Here is a 16236-nt window from a genome sequence, read left to right on the forward strand (position 1 = left end):
GGAGCCACACTCTGGAGGTGGGGGGAGGTGACTGGAGCAGGATGGGGGAGGGGGAGCCATGATCTGGAGGTGGGGGGAGGTGACTGGGGCAGGGCGGGGGAGGGGTAGCCACGCTCTGGAGGTGGGGGGAAGTGACTGGGGCAGGATGGGGGAGGGGGAGCCACACTCTGGAGGTGGGGGGGGTGAGTGGGGCGGGACGGGGGAGGGGGAGCCATGCTCGGGGCAGGGAGCCATCCCTGAGTGCTCCTCTCAGCTCCAGCAGCAGCAGCACCTGCTGCTCTTCCTGCCTCCGGTGGTAGAGGCCAGTTACTGCGAGTAACCAGACAGTGTCCGGGCAGCTGGACCTGGGGCTGGAGCAGAGCTGGGGGCAGAGCGGGGCTGGGTGGCGCTCCCTCCCCACCCCCTGGGGGGCTGGCCCAGGCCCCGCCACACCCCCCCAGATGTTCCTCTGCACCCCCCTAGCGGGGCGCACTCCACAGTCTGGGGACCACTAAACTAGTTAAAGGGGTCAAATTGGCTATTCCATTTCCCCCTCTCCCAATTATCAATGAAAGATGGGGGTTGATACTTGGCAAGGTAGACCACACACAGCTGAAAGTGAGACAGCAGGCACCGGGTGGTGCACCCATAATCTCTGCCGGGTAAGGTGGGGCCACTGCCCAAGGAGGATGGGATTCACTGTTTTGGAAAGACTGTGGACATTTTCCCATGTTTTCTCCTTCCAGCTGCTCTACAGCCAGTGTACAAACCTGGGCCCACTACGCAGACAAACTTCCATGTACATTTACACCACCTGTTATCCACTTTTCTCAGATGCCTCCACAGATGTGTGATTAAAGGAGACTTCAGTGATGATGAATTTCCATACGGTTGTCTAAAACCAAGCAGGTAGATTGAAAAGGCATATTGCTTGGTGGGACCAACCTGCCCATCTCTGGGGGCGCGCGACATCCCCATGTAAACAAACAGCATCAGGGCATCCCACTCTGGCTGTCACAGAATGTACCATATGCCCAGTGCTTTCACACCGGCACGAACCACTTTAGTATTGGCTACAAATGATGCCTCGTGTGAGTAAAAGAATCATTTTGGTTCCCAAAAAGGCACCTTGTTTAACCTTGAAAACATAAGACTGGCCCCTTTAAGTGTGATGCATGCATAGTTCATACACTCTTGCAGGCAGTATATATACTATATATATTTTATATTCACATATATGGCTCGAGAAGAAGAGTCCTTGAGAAGCTAGACATTGGTGAGTTTGCTACTGCTGAGCAGTCTCACAGCAATGCTTCCTGAAATGCCATTGGATTTTTTGTTCCCTTTATCTTGGAGCTGAAGGGTTTGCTGTGACAGATGGTCATCGGGGTCACCAGTTAGGGCCACCTGGCCCAGGAACTCGTCACTTATAATGTTATGGTTCCAGACCTAGAGAAACAAAACACAAAATGACAAGGAGTCCGGGGGCACGTTGAAGACTAACAGATTTATTTGGGCATAAGCTTTCGTGGGTAAAAAACCCACTTCTTCAGATGCACCACAAAATGGGTGCTGTTCCTGTTGGGCCACATGCAGGCTTTCTGCTGCAACCTATTCTGCACGTACAAACGTCCGTACAGGGTATATGGGATGCCTTTATCATTCTAGTCTTGCTGTTCTTGATTAGTTCTCTTGCAGTAGCACCGAGAGGCCCCAGATGAGATCAGGGCCATATTGTGCTGGGTTCTGTACATACAAGAAGCGAGACAGTCCCTGAGCTGAACAGCTTACAGTCTAAATAGACCAAACAGACAAAGGATGGGAGAAAGGAAGTATTGTTATAAATGGGGACCTGGGACACAAAGAGACGAAGTGACTTGCCCAAGGGTGCACAGGAAACCTGTGGCCAGATCTCCTGGAACTTAACCTCTAAACCAGCCTCTCTCTGCAGCTGGTGAATCTTGATCTTCCTCCACTTTTGAAATGGTCACTGGGCTAATCATTTTCCTGGGTGGATGAGTGGACTTTTTAACCCTTGTCACTGGTCATACAGAGGGTATTTTAATAATGACGTGATGACTTGTGTCCTTGCCTCTCCCAGGATTAAATACACACCTCCTCTGATCCCTGCGGGCTGGGGTCAGAACGACAGCATGGAAGCGTGTAAGTGACTACATGAGCTGAAAGGCAGTGGAGAATCAGACCCCACATTCCTTTTGTTTTTAGGGCTCCCTTAAGAGGCTATACTTGATGTGAAAAGTATCTGTAGTACCTCATAATGAGCCAACTCCTGAAGCCCTTACTGAGTTCTTACTGAATCCAAACTTGGGCAAACTCCCATTGACTTTAGTGGGAATTAGACCAATGAAGAGCTTAGTAAAAAAGCTTGACAATTTGTCCACTAGTACCTGCGCATTGTCTAAAGCACCATACCTCCTTAAGCCCACATTTCTGGTTAAGAACCTGACAAATTAATACTTTTCACTTAACATGTTAAATAATTGAGCCTCACAATGAAGAATGGTCAAGTATGAGCATCACTGTTAGACAGGGAAACTGAGTCACAAAGTATTTTGATGAAATAGCCAATGCTGCCCTGCAGATCAGGGAATAGAACCTGTGTCCTGCTGGCTCCCCACAGATTGGCCTTTTAGTCACCTGCACAATGATGGGCTGTCCTGCCTTCTTGCGATAGAAGAGACCTTTCACATCAAACTCTGGAGCCTGGGTGTTTTTCTGCACTGGAGATCGAATTTTGTTCCCTTCGCACTTTATGATCACATATGGGTCTGCTCCTGGGGAGAGGAAAGAGAATTTGCCTCCTGCCACAGCTAACGTCATTCCTCCTAGCCTTTGTTTGGGTCACTCCTGACAGTGGGTATTATAGTGTATAACCCACAAATGGCAGCAGGAAATCAAGCAAACTCTGTAAATGGGGACAATGATGCTTGCCCACCTGCGCATTGTCCTTTGAGATCTACAAACATCCAGGGGCCAAGGCTCATTTGCATTATGCGTGATGTCACCCCGGATGTGGGCTAGCGGCTGAGGAAACCAGCTGAAGGTGGTTCCCAAACAGTGACGTGACAATATCACTGTAACATACAAGCCCAGATGTTCCAAACTGACTAGTGATTTTGGGTGCCCAGCTTGAAACACTCTGAAGAAGCTTGATTTTCAGACAATGGGTGCTCAGCACATCCTGAAAATCAGGGCCCTTTCAGGTGTCTCCTGCTGGGCCCTCAAAATCACTAGCTGCTTCGGAGCATCTTGGCTGCAGGCCATGACAAAAAATAGTCCCATAAACGTGAACAGAAGAAAACACACCAAGGCCACATTGCAGTGCAATGAAGAACCTACCTTGTTACCACTGCTAGGATCTCTCTTCACTGCTCAGTGAAAAAGATAAGCACATAGAAGCGAGTGTCTGCTGTCTAGTTCCACTCTGCATGATACCACCAGAGCTACTTAGCTGTTATAAGGCACTTTCTCGGAGGGGCTGAGCCCCCTCAATGCCCACTGACATCGGTGCAGTTGAGGGCACTCGACACCTCACAGAATTGAGCCCACATAGCATTTTTCATCCATAGATCTCAAGGCACTTTATAAAGGGAGGTAAGAACATAAGAACGGCCATACTGGGTCAGACCAAAGGTCCATCTAGTCCAGTATCCTGTCTTCCAACAGTGGCCAATGCCAGGTGCCCCAGAGGGAATGAACAGAACAGGTAATCATTAAGTGATCCATCCCCTGCTGCCCACTCACAGCCTCTGGCAACCAGAGGCTAGTGACACCATCCCTGCCCATCCTGGCTAACAGCCATTGATGGACCTATTCTCCATGAATTTATCTAGTTCTTTGAACCCTGTTATAGTCTTGGCCTTCACAACATCCTCTGGCAAAGAATTCCACAGGTGGACTGTGCGTTGTGTGAAGAAATACTTCCTTTTGTTTGTCTTAAACCTGCTGCCTATCAATTTCATTTGGTGACCCCTAGTTCTTGTGTTATGAGAAGGAGTAAATAACACTTCCTTATTTACTTTCTCCACACCCGTCATGATTTTATAGACCTCAATCCTATCCCCCCTTAGTCGTTTCCTTTCCAAGCTGAAGGATCACTGCCCCGTCCTATAGATTGGGCAACTGACGTACCCAAAAGTTCTGTGCAGACCTAGGAATAGAACCCAAGTCTCCTGCCTCCCAGGTCACTCCCTTAGCCACCGGACTATGCTGCCACCTGTAGGAGCTTTGTAAGGGGAAAAGGTACCCAGATTTCTACCCCACAGTCCACCAACTTGCACAATCTAGCCCTAAATGCAGAGGGCCAAGAGCTACCTTTCACAAAAGGGAGGGGAAGGATCTGGAATCTGAACTGATGTGTCGCCCCCGGGCGCACCTTCAAAAGTTTGGCTTGGAGGCTGAGGGCTGCTTTGCTGAGCCCTGGCCCTGGTTAGAGGAGGACTGAGAAGGTCTCCGTCTTTTTCTCCTGCTCCGCTTCCTGCTATAGTCCTGTCTAGGAGGAGCTGGGTAGAAATGAGGGGCAGGCTGAGGTTTAAAATGCTTCCTCTGGGAGGCTGCCATATGAAGCCCCAGGGACTTCGGAGTTGTCCGTGAGCCCTGTAGGCTGTGGAGCTTCGTGTCTGTTTGCTCTGAGAAGAGCCCTACGCACTCAAAAGGCAAGTCCTGAAAGGTCTGCAGGACCTCGTGCGGGAGTCCCAACACCTGAAGCCATGAGCTCCTTCTCTTGGCTACGGCTGTCACCATGGTATGGATTGCAGAGTCCGCTGAATCGAGGGAGGCCTGTAAGGAGGTCCTCGTGACGACCTTGCTTCCTCAAGGACAGCAGCAAATTCCGAGCGGGAGTCCGCCAGAAGGCGCTCCTTAAATTTGGACGTTCCAAGAATTAAAACTATAGCAGCTGAGGACTGCCTGCTGGTTGACGATGTGAAGCTGGAGCTTCCCCCCCCTCGCCCCTGTAGACTATACCTTCTTACTGAAGAGATACAGCTTCTTCGCCTCCTTAGACTTAGGAGTCGGTCCTGGCTGTCCCTGCCTTTCCTTTTCGTTGGCAGCCTCCACCATCAGAATGCCTGGCTGAGGGTGAGTGAACAGGTACCCATACCCTTTTCAAGGCACAAAATACTTCCTCTCCACCCCTTTGGCCATGGGAGGAAGAGAAGCGGGAGTTTGCCACAATGCTTTACTAGTGTTATGGATGGTTTTAATGAGGGACCTTCAGGCACCAGAATGTTGACCATGGGGTCGGTCTCCTCTGACACCTCCTCTGACTGCAAGCCCAAATTTTGAGCCACCCTTCTGATCAACTCCGGGTGGGCTCTGTTGTCCATTGCCAGCAGCATGGTGGATGTGCCTGCCACCGCTTCAGCCGGGGAGGATGAAGAAGATGCTCATGGGGGCACTGAGTTTTCCTGACCCTCTGGCTCACGGGGATACCCCTGCGCCAAAACGCCGTGTGTGTCTCCAGGCCCGAGCCCATCTTGGTACCGGCCCCGGTGCCGAGTCCCGCTGAGGTCTCAGTGCCGGCCTGTGTGCCCATCTCTGATCCTCGCAGAGGTTCCCGGGCTACAGCTGTTGATGATGGAGGGGCCCGTGCCTCCGAAACCACCGACAAGGATCTGGACCCCGGCCCTTTGGGTTGGTGGTAGGCCCATGGGGTCCAGGAGGGCCATTGAGCCGGCGCCTGCCACTGCGGTGGCCATGACATCATGGGTAGTGGCTGTCCACCTTGTCTGGAGCGGTGCCAGCTTTGCCTAGAGGCATACAATTCCGCCTCCGAGTCCAATGAGGACTCCGATCCTGGCGACCAAGGTGGCGCGGAGCGAGATGGTGCCGGGGAGTGGTGCGGAGGTGAGGGCGAGCGGTGCCGCATCATCGCCGGCTTGCCCCTAGAGGGCACTGTGCCTCTTTGCGGTAACTGTGACTGTGCCAGTGCCGCCGCCCGTGTGGGGAACTGCGCTGTCATTGCTATGAGGTCCCTAGTCGCCTCAAAGGTGTCCGGCATGGCGGGAAGGTCCAAGTCCTCCACCCCCGCTGTGCCCCCCATCCCTGCTCATCCCCCTCTCCCCAGAGTCCCATCTCTAAACTCTCTGTCCACATGGCTTTGGAGGGAGCATTGCTCCTGATGGGTACCGCTAAGGGAAAACCTTCCGACGACTGTGCACACAGCGTGCGCACACCTACTTGGAATTGACATGAGCAAGCACTCAAAGAAGAAATGAGGGTTACAGAATAGTTGAATTATTTTTTGGGGACAACATGCGTCTTAGGGAGGGGCTTGAGTGCAGAGAAAAGAGGGTGGTGGCTTGGGGCAAGGGTGACCAGGTGTCCCGATTTTATAGGGACAGTGCCGATATTCGGGGCTTTTTCTCATATAGGTGCCTATTACCTCCCACCCCCTGTGCCAATTTTTCACACTTGCTATCTGGTCACTCTACTGGGGCAGGCACTCTGTACACTAGGGGGCGACACAGAGAAGAGGCTGCAGATTGGAGTGGGAGGTGGCATGAGCAGGGGTGGAGGAGGGAGCAGGATGGTGTGGGGTCTTGAGGGCGAGGAGAAGAGTTTAAGCTAGACGCGATGGGTGGCAGGGGGACCAGGGGGCGGCTCAAGGATGGGCGTGTTACAAAGTCAGCCTGCCGGGCAAGGTAGATCATTGTCGCAGCTGTGCATTGGCTGCACTGGAAGGAGGTGTCCCGGGGGCCTCGGGCAGGCCAGACACAGGGTGAAGCAATCAAGTCAGGGCCCGGGTGAGTGCGTGAGCTGCAGGGCCAGAGAAGAAGGATCCCACATTAACCAACATTTCTCCGTTAGGCAGCAGGCCCATGTCCCCGTGTTTGTAGTGCGGAATGAATCATTGTTTGAGGGCCAGAGCAGCCAGGCTGCAAGGTTAATGCTCTCACAAGAGACATTGGTAACTGCCAAGGAAACACAGCCAGGTGTCAATGTTCCCTCCAAGTGCACTCTGGGAATGCAGAGGAACGAACCAATCCACTTCCCGAGGCCAGAGACTGAACTTCCTCCTCTCTTGTTCCCAGAGGACACTTGGCAGTGATTTACTGCCCCCCTTACTCCATAACTTTCCACTTCCCGGGGCTCCTTGCTTCCAGGATTAGAAACAGCTGCAGGATTTCGCAGCCATGTTTTCCAAACGCTTCTTTGGAAAGACCCACAAAAGCCTCATTTTCCACCAGCCAGAGCCAAATTCCACCCATAAATCACTGCCCTCAAATGTCCGGGAAGGGTTGGGAGACAGGAAAGGCACAATTGCCCTGGGAACCACCAACGCACACCAATTGCTGGCTGTGGAGGACACCCTGCGGCTGGTATTGCTCTGCCCTGATCTCAGTGACCTCACATCTACTCAGAGGGCAGCATGCTTTGCGGCTTGAAGCCGGGGAATCAGAACAGGAAATGCCATTCCAGAGGCTGCACCTGGCATCTTGGTGTAAAAGTCACCACCTTGCAGCTGCCTCATCACACTGTACCCGGGACCCGGTTCTTCAGAGCCAGGATCTCGGAGAGTGTAGAAGAGGCTCTGTCGACTGATTTCCTTCTCAACTAGAGCACGTCTTTAGAACAGCAGCAGGGTACGTGATCCCAGGAAACTGGTTATCCATGAAAACCAGAGCACGGGGGGATGAGCCCTACACCATATGATCCAGATGTCAGGCTGGATTCTCCGTTCACATCACTGATTTGATCCCTTTGATTTCTAAAGGTTCCTAAACCATGCTCATCACCCTAGTAGTTGAGTGCCTGACAAAGGCTGGGAGGGGAAGCAATAACCCAGAGATGAAGCGACTGTCCCAGGAGCAGTCAGCAGCAGTGCTGGGACGAGAACCCAGCTCTCCGGCGTCTCAGACCAGCCCCCTAGTCACCAGCCCACTGACTCCATCTACTAGTTGAGTGGAGCTGCCCCGGGCTTACCCCAGGGTAGGTGAGAGACGACTCAGGCTGATGGGTTCTGTGAGCAGGGAGCCAGCAAGTCATTGTCTCTCCCCTGAGGAGAAACCTGCCGGGGATAAACCCCTCTACGCCCCTGCTGGAGAGCCTAGAAGGGCTCTGCGGCATACGCAGCACAGCCTAAGGAAGGAGCGGTGTTAGTTTTGGAACAGCCGCTTTGCCACAAGGATCCTTCTCAAGGCCCTGCAAGGGACGCCCTTGATGCACATTGCCTGGGAACTCATTACCAGTGAGGTGGTGAGAAGGGTTGTGATAGGACGAGTTCCAATCAGGAAAAGTCATTAATGTCCATGGTAGCTACCGTGTTTCTTTTGAAAGCAGGACCAGCAAAAGTCACCCCTCTACCCCCCGCCACTATTATCCTAGGGTTTCTTGATCCAGATGTAAGTGATGAAACTGGAGGCCCCTTGCCAGGTCGCTCTCTTTAGCAACCAAGAAACGAGCCAGGACTCACCAGCACAACTCTAGGGGGCGCTGTGCTGCTGTCTTCCTGATGAGAGGCCCTGCAAATGGCAAAGTGCCAACAGAAGGTGCACCCCTCTGGAGAATCCACTGCCGGTCCCCAAAGGACAGAGGAGGGATGCAAGCAATTCAGTACCCTGCAAGGACCTAGACTGGATGCTTTAAAGCCACATGAACATCCCAGTGCCCCCCACCCACCCCCCGCACCTGCCAGCTATGCAGAGATACATGCTCTGTAACACTGTAACCACTTCCTAGCCCCAGCATGGTTTGAGCCTGTGTAGCTTCCCTTCTGGAACTGCAAAGGCCATGCTTAGTGGCGGAAAGCGTCTGACCCCCTGTTTCGATCTCGCTAAACCATCGGCCTCCGTAACGCCTTGCAGCTCGTGTTTGTGAGTGTGATTCTGCACTGTGTAACGTGCTGCCTGTTATCTCTCGTACGCCTCCAGCCTTGTGCAATGTCCTTTCCGTGATCGTGCCTTACAGGGCAGGGTGACGCGGTGACTCTACATCTATGCAGAGCCGTTCTGTTAGTGTCCCAGGATCTCAGCAAGGCTACCGCCTGTGAAAGCCTTGACACCCACAGGGGCCTTTTGATCTTTACGGAGCCCTTGGGTCTCACAAGATGCTCCTCTTCTGCTGATCTTCTAACAGCGACTTCGCTGTAACTTTGGAAACCTCTGGCTCCCTGACCCACGTCTCTAGGAGAGGTCGTGGGTCTGATTCTCCATTGCCTGCCACCTCGGGTAGTCATACACCCATGCTGCACTGGGGTACATGACCACGTAAGATACCAGGCTGTGGAGAACCGATCCTGCCGCAGAATAATGAATGATGGGGGATTGCCTGCAATGGCAGGGGACTGGGCTCGTTGACCCAGAAGGTCCCTCTCTGTCCTGTCTTCCAAATGGGTCTCTGTGAAATAAACCACTAGGCCAAATCTGACCCATGTCTTGTATTTTGAAGGAGCCCGTCCCCACGGTACCCTGCCCTAGCACCTGTTGGATCATCAGCGTGTGCTGGAGGCCCTGGAACATGATTTGAAAACAAAGGACTTGGTCCTACTCTCCTTCTAACAAAACCAAAGCTCAGCACTGGCTCCCCATCCCTCAGCGAGTGCAGAACAAGCAATTAAAAAGGCCCGTACCTCCTTGGGAATCCTGGTTCTTCAGCCCAGCTGCTGCCAGGACATGGACCTGGGATACCACTTGTGGATAGCCACACATTCCACTCCAGCAGGTGCGGGCAGGCTCATCCAAGGTCAGTTCTCTGCGTGGGGGATCAACAGCAAGGGAGACGTCATGTCAGACACGCCTGGGCTCCCAGAGTTCACGCCTCTTTCTAACAGCAGAGCCATTGGCACCGATTCAGTGGGTGCTCCAAGTCTGGAGCACCGATGGGGAAAAAATGGTGGGTGCTGAGCACCCACCCACAGCCCCCCTGACCAGCACCTCCCGCCCGCCGCCGGCCCCACCAATCAGCACCTTCCCCTCTCTCCCAGCACCTCCCGCGATCAGCTGTTCCTTGGGAGAAGCAAGGGTGGGGTGTACTCGGGGGAGGAACAGGGCAGGAAGAGGCAGAGTGGGGGTGGGGCCTTGGGGGAAGGGGTGGAGTGGGGGCAGGGCCTGGGGCAAAGCGGGGGTTGAACACTCCCCGGCACAGTAGAAAGTCGGCGCCGCTGAGCAGAGCCCTGTTGTGGGACATTCTGAGGCAGATCTGGATATTGCGCCGGACGCCTCTGGAGGAGGGAGTTAGGTGCGCACGGCTGGCCGGCCAATTGGGTCCCCTCTGAAAGGAAGCCCAATGCAAACTCCATGCGGGTTTGGTGACTGGAAGGCAGAGGATGGGGAAGGCCGAGTGAGGTCACTTGGCTTCCACATCACATTAAACATGCGCTGGTTGTAACAAGCAGGTGAGAAATAGGGCGAGAGAAAAGAAAATACCCCCAGGAATCCCCGAATCCCACACAGCCTGCAATGAGTCTGGCGGAATTTACACCTCGCTCCCTACCTACCTTCCTGGCCATTTTCTTTCTTTCTTGCAGAGAATAAAAACAAGGGCAAAAGAAAGTGCAAATTCTAGGGCAGGGTACATGTTAATTGTGGAGCCTGGATTTATTCCTCATATAAGGAGTAAGCTCCTTCTATCTATCTAGCTATTGTACTGACACGGTGCCCATCACCCGAGCCTGTGAGCACCTCCCCATCTTTAATGTATTATCATCTCAGTGAGGTACTCTTGTCCCCATTTTACAGATGGGACACTGAGGCACAGAGAGACCAAGCGGCTGGCTCAAGGTCGCACAGGAAGTCTGTGACAGAGCAGGAAACTGAAATTGGACTCCTAGGAACTCCCAAGTCCCCAGTTAGTGCGCTAACCACTGGGCCATCCTTCCCTTCCTCATTTGTTTTACTAAGAAACACCTTAGTTTGCACACTGGGTCATTAACCCACTAGGTCGCCCAGTGATCATGAACATCTATCAGGTTCTGAAGCAGCTTGTGATCTGCAAATTCACCTGCTAAGTCACATTGTGCCAGAACAGGCCCTTACTGAGAGCTTCCTTCGGGCCAGGGCAGGGGTTGAGATCCAGGCCAGGGAGTTTACCCTGTTCCAGTTCGGCGCGTGACGCTGAGGATAAGAAGATGGGCTCCTTACCTGCAATCTGCAGGCACGTCTGTGAAAACCCGGAGAAGGAACTCTCCCATGTGACCCGGGTCGAAGGTAGTTGGAATGATGACGTAGCGGCCTTCCTTCAGGTCTGTCCTCAGGAAGATGCTCCGGGAGTTAATGTAGATGGAGGTGGCCACTTGCTGCTGCACGGTGTGCATCCTGTAATTCCGGTTCAGTTCAACCTGGGCATAGATCACAACAGGATACTCAGCACAGATCTTTTCAATACCCATGGAACGACGGCCCCTCGTGTGGGTCCATCTGCAGGGACTGGACCCACCGTGTCCGGGTCTAAAAGCAGGAGCCGCTGCAGCTTGAGCTAAAGCATCAGCTCCAGTGGAGACAGGAGCAGACACATAAACCGCTCTATGTGGTCTAGCTACTAGCGAGAGATGGAGCACCACACCAGGTAGGTTAAAGGGAGGTTCAGGGCAACAGATCAACCAGTCCTATTTAGCAGGGGCTATCCCTTCTGCTTTGCTGGGTGTATGTGTATTTACTGCCCTACCGCTCTGAAAGCTCGCCCAGTGTCCCAGTCTTTCTGATACTAACACCCTCGGTGCCCCCTCCTACCGCTTTCATGCTGTCAGGTATGACTAAGCCAGTGGCACGCAGTCATTTCCCGGCCACTGCCGCATGACCCAGGCCAGGCTTACAGTATAGGCACCTTCCGTTTCTGGGAGAAAGTGATTTCAATTATCCCTGGCCATGTTCTCTCTAAGATCCTCCCTCCTCCATCATGTCTCCCCACAGTGCTTTTTCTACTACAGGTCTTTGGTCCCTCCGACCTCAGGCCCGAGATCTGGTGACCACAGACCCTGTCTGCGCGATGCACTGTCTTCCCATGTGTGTGAGTTCCTGACATCAGCGATCTGTGCCTGAGAGCCCCACACTCGAGGGCAGTGACACCATGTGTGGGGTTCAATCCTCCCCTCCTCCTGTGCTACCAGCTGCAGAGAGGGGAGGGGCCTAGTAACACCTTCAACTCAGATGACCATGCCCCCTATAGTCATGGGGCAGCTTGACATTCCATCTATCCCCTACTTATGCACAGGGGAGTGCTACCAACAGCAGCGTTCCGCCAGGGTCCTGCTTGGGTTTGCTGGGGAAGCTTCCTGAGCCATCTGCCCCCTCTAATGCACCCAGGCAGCAAGCACTCAGGCCAACAATGTACATACCCCAGCTTACCTTCTGGATCTCAAACCCGATGGCCAAGTTCTCTCCTTTGCCCTCTTTGTGGCTGGTCCTCTTTGGTTTCTGCTGGATGCTGAAGAGCACTTCGTCTTCTGCCTTTTTCACATCAAACACGTACTAGAAGTAATGACACAACCGAGAGAGGAAAGGTGAGAGGCCTTCCGTTCGGTAAGGCGTGCTGATGGCGAGGGGGAGCAGGGAGAGAAGGGGTTAACTGTGCCAAGAGGGGTGCATGAGCTTTCTCACCTCTGGATATAACCTGGGTCCAAACCCAGCAAGTGACCATGTGTTGAGTAGACTAAGCCTGATGCCTAGGGGACTTGCACTTGTGTGGGAAGTTCAGCACCCAGTCTGACCTGGCTCTGTCTGGGAAGGCCCAAGCATGGGTTGTACAGTATTTATCTCATCTGTCCATCCTATCACTCGCATATCTGAGCCCCTCACAATTTGTAATGTATTTATCCTCACAACACCCCTGTGTTATTATCCCCATTGTACAGACGGGGAACTGAGGTACAAAGGAGTTGGGCAGAACAGGGACTTGAACCCAGGTCTAGTCTTAGGCTAGTGCTCTAACCACTGGACCACGCTTCCTCTCGTTTCCAAAAGGCAGTGGCTTTGTTGCGCACAGACGTGTTTCCTTTGGTTTTGATGCACTTAGTCAAAAATCCAATGGCTAGCTCACAGCAAAGCTCTCAGCGCCAGAGACAAAAAGCACAGAAGAGCTCATTGCAGGTGGTTAACCCCAGAACAGCACCATGGCTGCCTGTTCTGTTTAAGAGTCTGGCAGCCACTCCAGACTTTGGCCTCCGATGGCCCAACCAGGCTCCTGTTACCCTGCCAGGCCTCAGGTCATTTCTGGCAGGTCCTCTTCTCCACGCCTCTCTGCCGTCTCACCTGGGGGTTCTGCAGGAAGGTGGCTTTGTGGTTGATACAGCCTCCGCAGCGGTTCTTGAGGGGCTCGTCGTGTCTTGTCCACGCCCCGCGCATCACCGCCTCCTCCCACGTCTTGTGGATGCTCAGGTAGGAGGTGTTTATGAGACGGCACTTGATGATGTCGGTGAAATATTTGCAGAAGTCTTCAAATGTCATCCTACGACAGGAAAGGGGTCATTGGCAGGGCTGAGCCTCGTGTGCCTACAGCTCACACTGTGTGGCCAACACACTGCAAGCAGCCTGTGATCAGCTGTTATGTACTGGGTGTGTGATCCTGCCCTCTAGTGGCTGATGCTCTGCAGAGTGGCTACGGGACATGCGCTCAGAGACAGCAATGAGAACAATCCTTTAGCTCAAGTGGCAGAGACTTGTGCTTTTTGGAGCTGAAGGAGCAGGGTTCTAGTCCTGTCTTCCCATGCATGTGCAGGTGATTTATCTACTACTTGTGTCTGTTATAGGTGGAACACCAGAAGGATTTGAACCCAGCACTTACAGAGCTAAGGCTGGCACCCAAATCCCAATGAAAGACTCCGTTGAAAATCTCTACTTAAAAGTTGGGCTGTCAAGCGATTAAAAAAATTAATCGTGCGATTAATCGCACTGTTAAACAATAATAGAATACCATTTATTTCAATATTTGTGGCTATTTTCTACATTTTCAAATATATTGATTTCAATTACAACACAGAATACAGAGTACAGTGCTCACTTTATATTTATTTTTGATTACAAATATTTGCACTTAAAAACCAAAAGAAATAGTATTTTTCAATTCACCTCATACAAGTACTGTAGTGCATTCTCTTTATCATGAAAGCTGAACTTACAAATATAGAATTATGTACAAAAAATAATTGCATTCAAAAATAAAACAATGTAAAACTTTAGAGCCTGCAAGTCCACTTTGTCCTACTTCTTGTTCAGCCAATTGCTCAGACAAACAAGATTGGTTATAATTTGCAGGAGATAATGCTGCCCACTTCTTGTTCACAATGTCACCTGAAAGTGAGAGCAGGCGTTCACATGGCACTGTTGTAGCCGGCGATGCAAGATATTTAAGTGCCAGATGCGCTAAAGATTCATATGGCCCTTCATGCTTCAACCACCATTCCAGAGGACGTGTCCATGCTGATGACAGGTTCTGCTCAATAATGATCCAAAGCAGTGCGGACCGACGCATGTTCATTTTCATCATCTGAGTCAGATGCCACCAGCAGAAGATTAATTTTCTTTTTTGGTGGTTCGGGTTCTGTAGTTTCTGCATCGGAGTGGTGCTCTTTTAAGACTTCTGAAAGCATGTGCCACACCTCGTCCCTCTCAGATTTTGGAAGGCACTTCAGATTCTTAAACCGTGGGTCGAGTGCTGTAGCTATCTTTAGAAATCTCACATTGGTACCTTCTTTGCATTTTGTCAGATCTGCAGTGAAAGTGTTCTTAAAACGAACAACATGTGCTGGATCTTCATCCGAGACTTCTATAACATGAAATATATGGCAGAATGCGGATAAAACAGAGCAGGGGACATACAATTCTCCCCCAAGGAGTTCAGTCACAAATTTAATTAATGCATTGCTTTTTTTAATGAGCGTCATCAACATGGAAGCATGTCCTCTGGAACAATGGCTGAAGCATGAAGAGGCATATGAATCTTTAGCACATCTGGCACATAAATATCTTGTGACGCCAGCTACAACAGTGCCATGCGAATCCTGTTCTCACTTTCTGTTGATATTGTAAATAAGAAGCCGGCAGCATTATCTCTGGTAAATATAAACAAACTTTTTAGTCTTAGCGATTGGCTGAACAAGAAGTAGGACTGAGTGGACTTGTAGGCTCTAAAGTTTTACATTGTTTTGTTTTTAAGTGCAGTTATGTAACAACAACAAAATCTACATTTGTAAGTTACACTTTCACGATAAAGAGATTGCATTAAAATACTTGTATGAGGTGAATTGAAAAATACTATTTCTTTTGTTTATATTATTTTTATTACAAATATTTGCACTGTAAAAATGATAAAGTGAGTACTGTACACTTTGTATTCTGTGTTGTAATTGAAATCAATATATTTGAAAATGTAGAAAAACATCCAAAAATACTGACTAAATTTCAATTGGTATTCTGTTGCTTAACAGAGTGATTAAAACTGCGATTAATCGCGATTAATTTTTTTGAGTTAATCGTGTGCGTTTACTGTGATTAATTGAGAGCCCTATTTAAAAGCATGGGCTTCTATGGCTTGAGTGAAGGACTACAAGTGAAAAACCCCGAATGCGGACTAGCCACTAGGGGGCGACAAAGAGACATACTCGCCTAGGGTTCCGGTCACACAGCGCTAATTCCACATGGTCTGACGCGTTCCCCTGAGGTTGTGAACTGGATCCTTCACTGAAGCTCATCTGGCGTGGATTATTTTCAGACCTCCCTTTGCTACGTGCCGCGAGTCCCAGGCCAGTTCAATGGGAAATGGTTGGGTGGGAGTAATCAATCCACACAGCTGCCCCTTGACATTGTACAAAACCCAGCAGGGACTCACCAGAACTCCCCATCGTCTTCCACCGTCATCCCCAGCTTCTCTCTCTCGCTCTTGCTCACCTTCTGCCACTCCTCAGAGCTGCCGAGGAGAAGAGAAGAGAATCGTTACTGAGCGGAGAAGGGGAGACATGCTGGGGTTCAGCTGTTTATTCAGCCTGGGGGATCTGCCCCGAGTGGGGGGCCAGCACGAGGCCTGTGCATTACTTTAGCCACATTTGAGCCCTCCGGTGGAGCAAAGGGGATAGACAGCTGGATGGCATAAAGCTCGTGCAGCCCCTGGGCTGCTCTAGATTACACTGGGGGCTAGTTCAACCCCCAAGGCTCAGGGGAGTGGGTAAGTGGCTTAGATCGAACATTTCCCTCCCCTCCCTGTGTCCGGAGCAGAGCACACCTCGGCCAGACTGGGGATCTGGCCCACAGAGTTTGCAAACCCCACCAGCTGTGCCAGGGGAACTTGCAAACTTGAACTTGCGCA

General features: G+C 51.5%; 1 protein-coding gene across 2 annotated transcripts in view; it reads right to left on the minus strand.

Annotated features, from left to right (window-relative positions):
- Window positions 1-1205: 1205 nt before the first annotated feature.
- CAPN5 (calpain 5) overlaps window positions 1206-16236 on the minus strand; it is a 108973-nt gene continuing 93942 nt past the window's right edge. For both annotated transcript variants that reach the window (XM_065408165.1, XM_065408173.1), the window contains exons 7-13: window positions 15763-15840; window positions 13188-13383; window positions 12285-12407; window positions 11082-11278; window positions 9572-9693; window positions 2638-2774; window positions 1206-1428 (exon numbers count right to left, since the gene is read on the minus strand). In XM_065408165.1, coding sequence (XP_065264237.1) covers window positions 1246-1428; window positions 2638-2774; window positions 9572-9693; window positions 11082-11278; window positions 12285-12407; window positions 13188-13383; window positions 15763-15840 — 1036 coding nt within the window. In that variant the 3' untranslated portion in view covers window positions 1206-1245. The remainder of the gene's footprint in view (window positions 1429-2637; window positions 2775-9571; window positions 9694-11081; window positions 11279-12284; window positions 12408-13187; window positions 13384-15762; window positions 15841-16236) is intronic.

Source organism: Emys orbicularis, chromosome 1 (genome assembly GCF_028017835.1).
Source record: "Emys orbicularis isolate rEmyOrb1 chromosome 1, rEmyOrb1.hap1, whole genome shotgun sequence".
Lineage (NCBI taxonomy): Eukaryota > Metazoa > Chordata > Testudines > Emydidae > Emys > Emys orbicularis.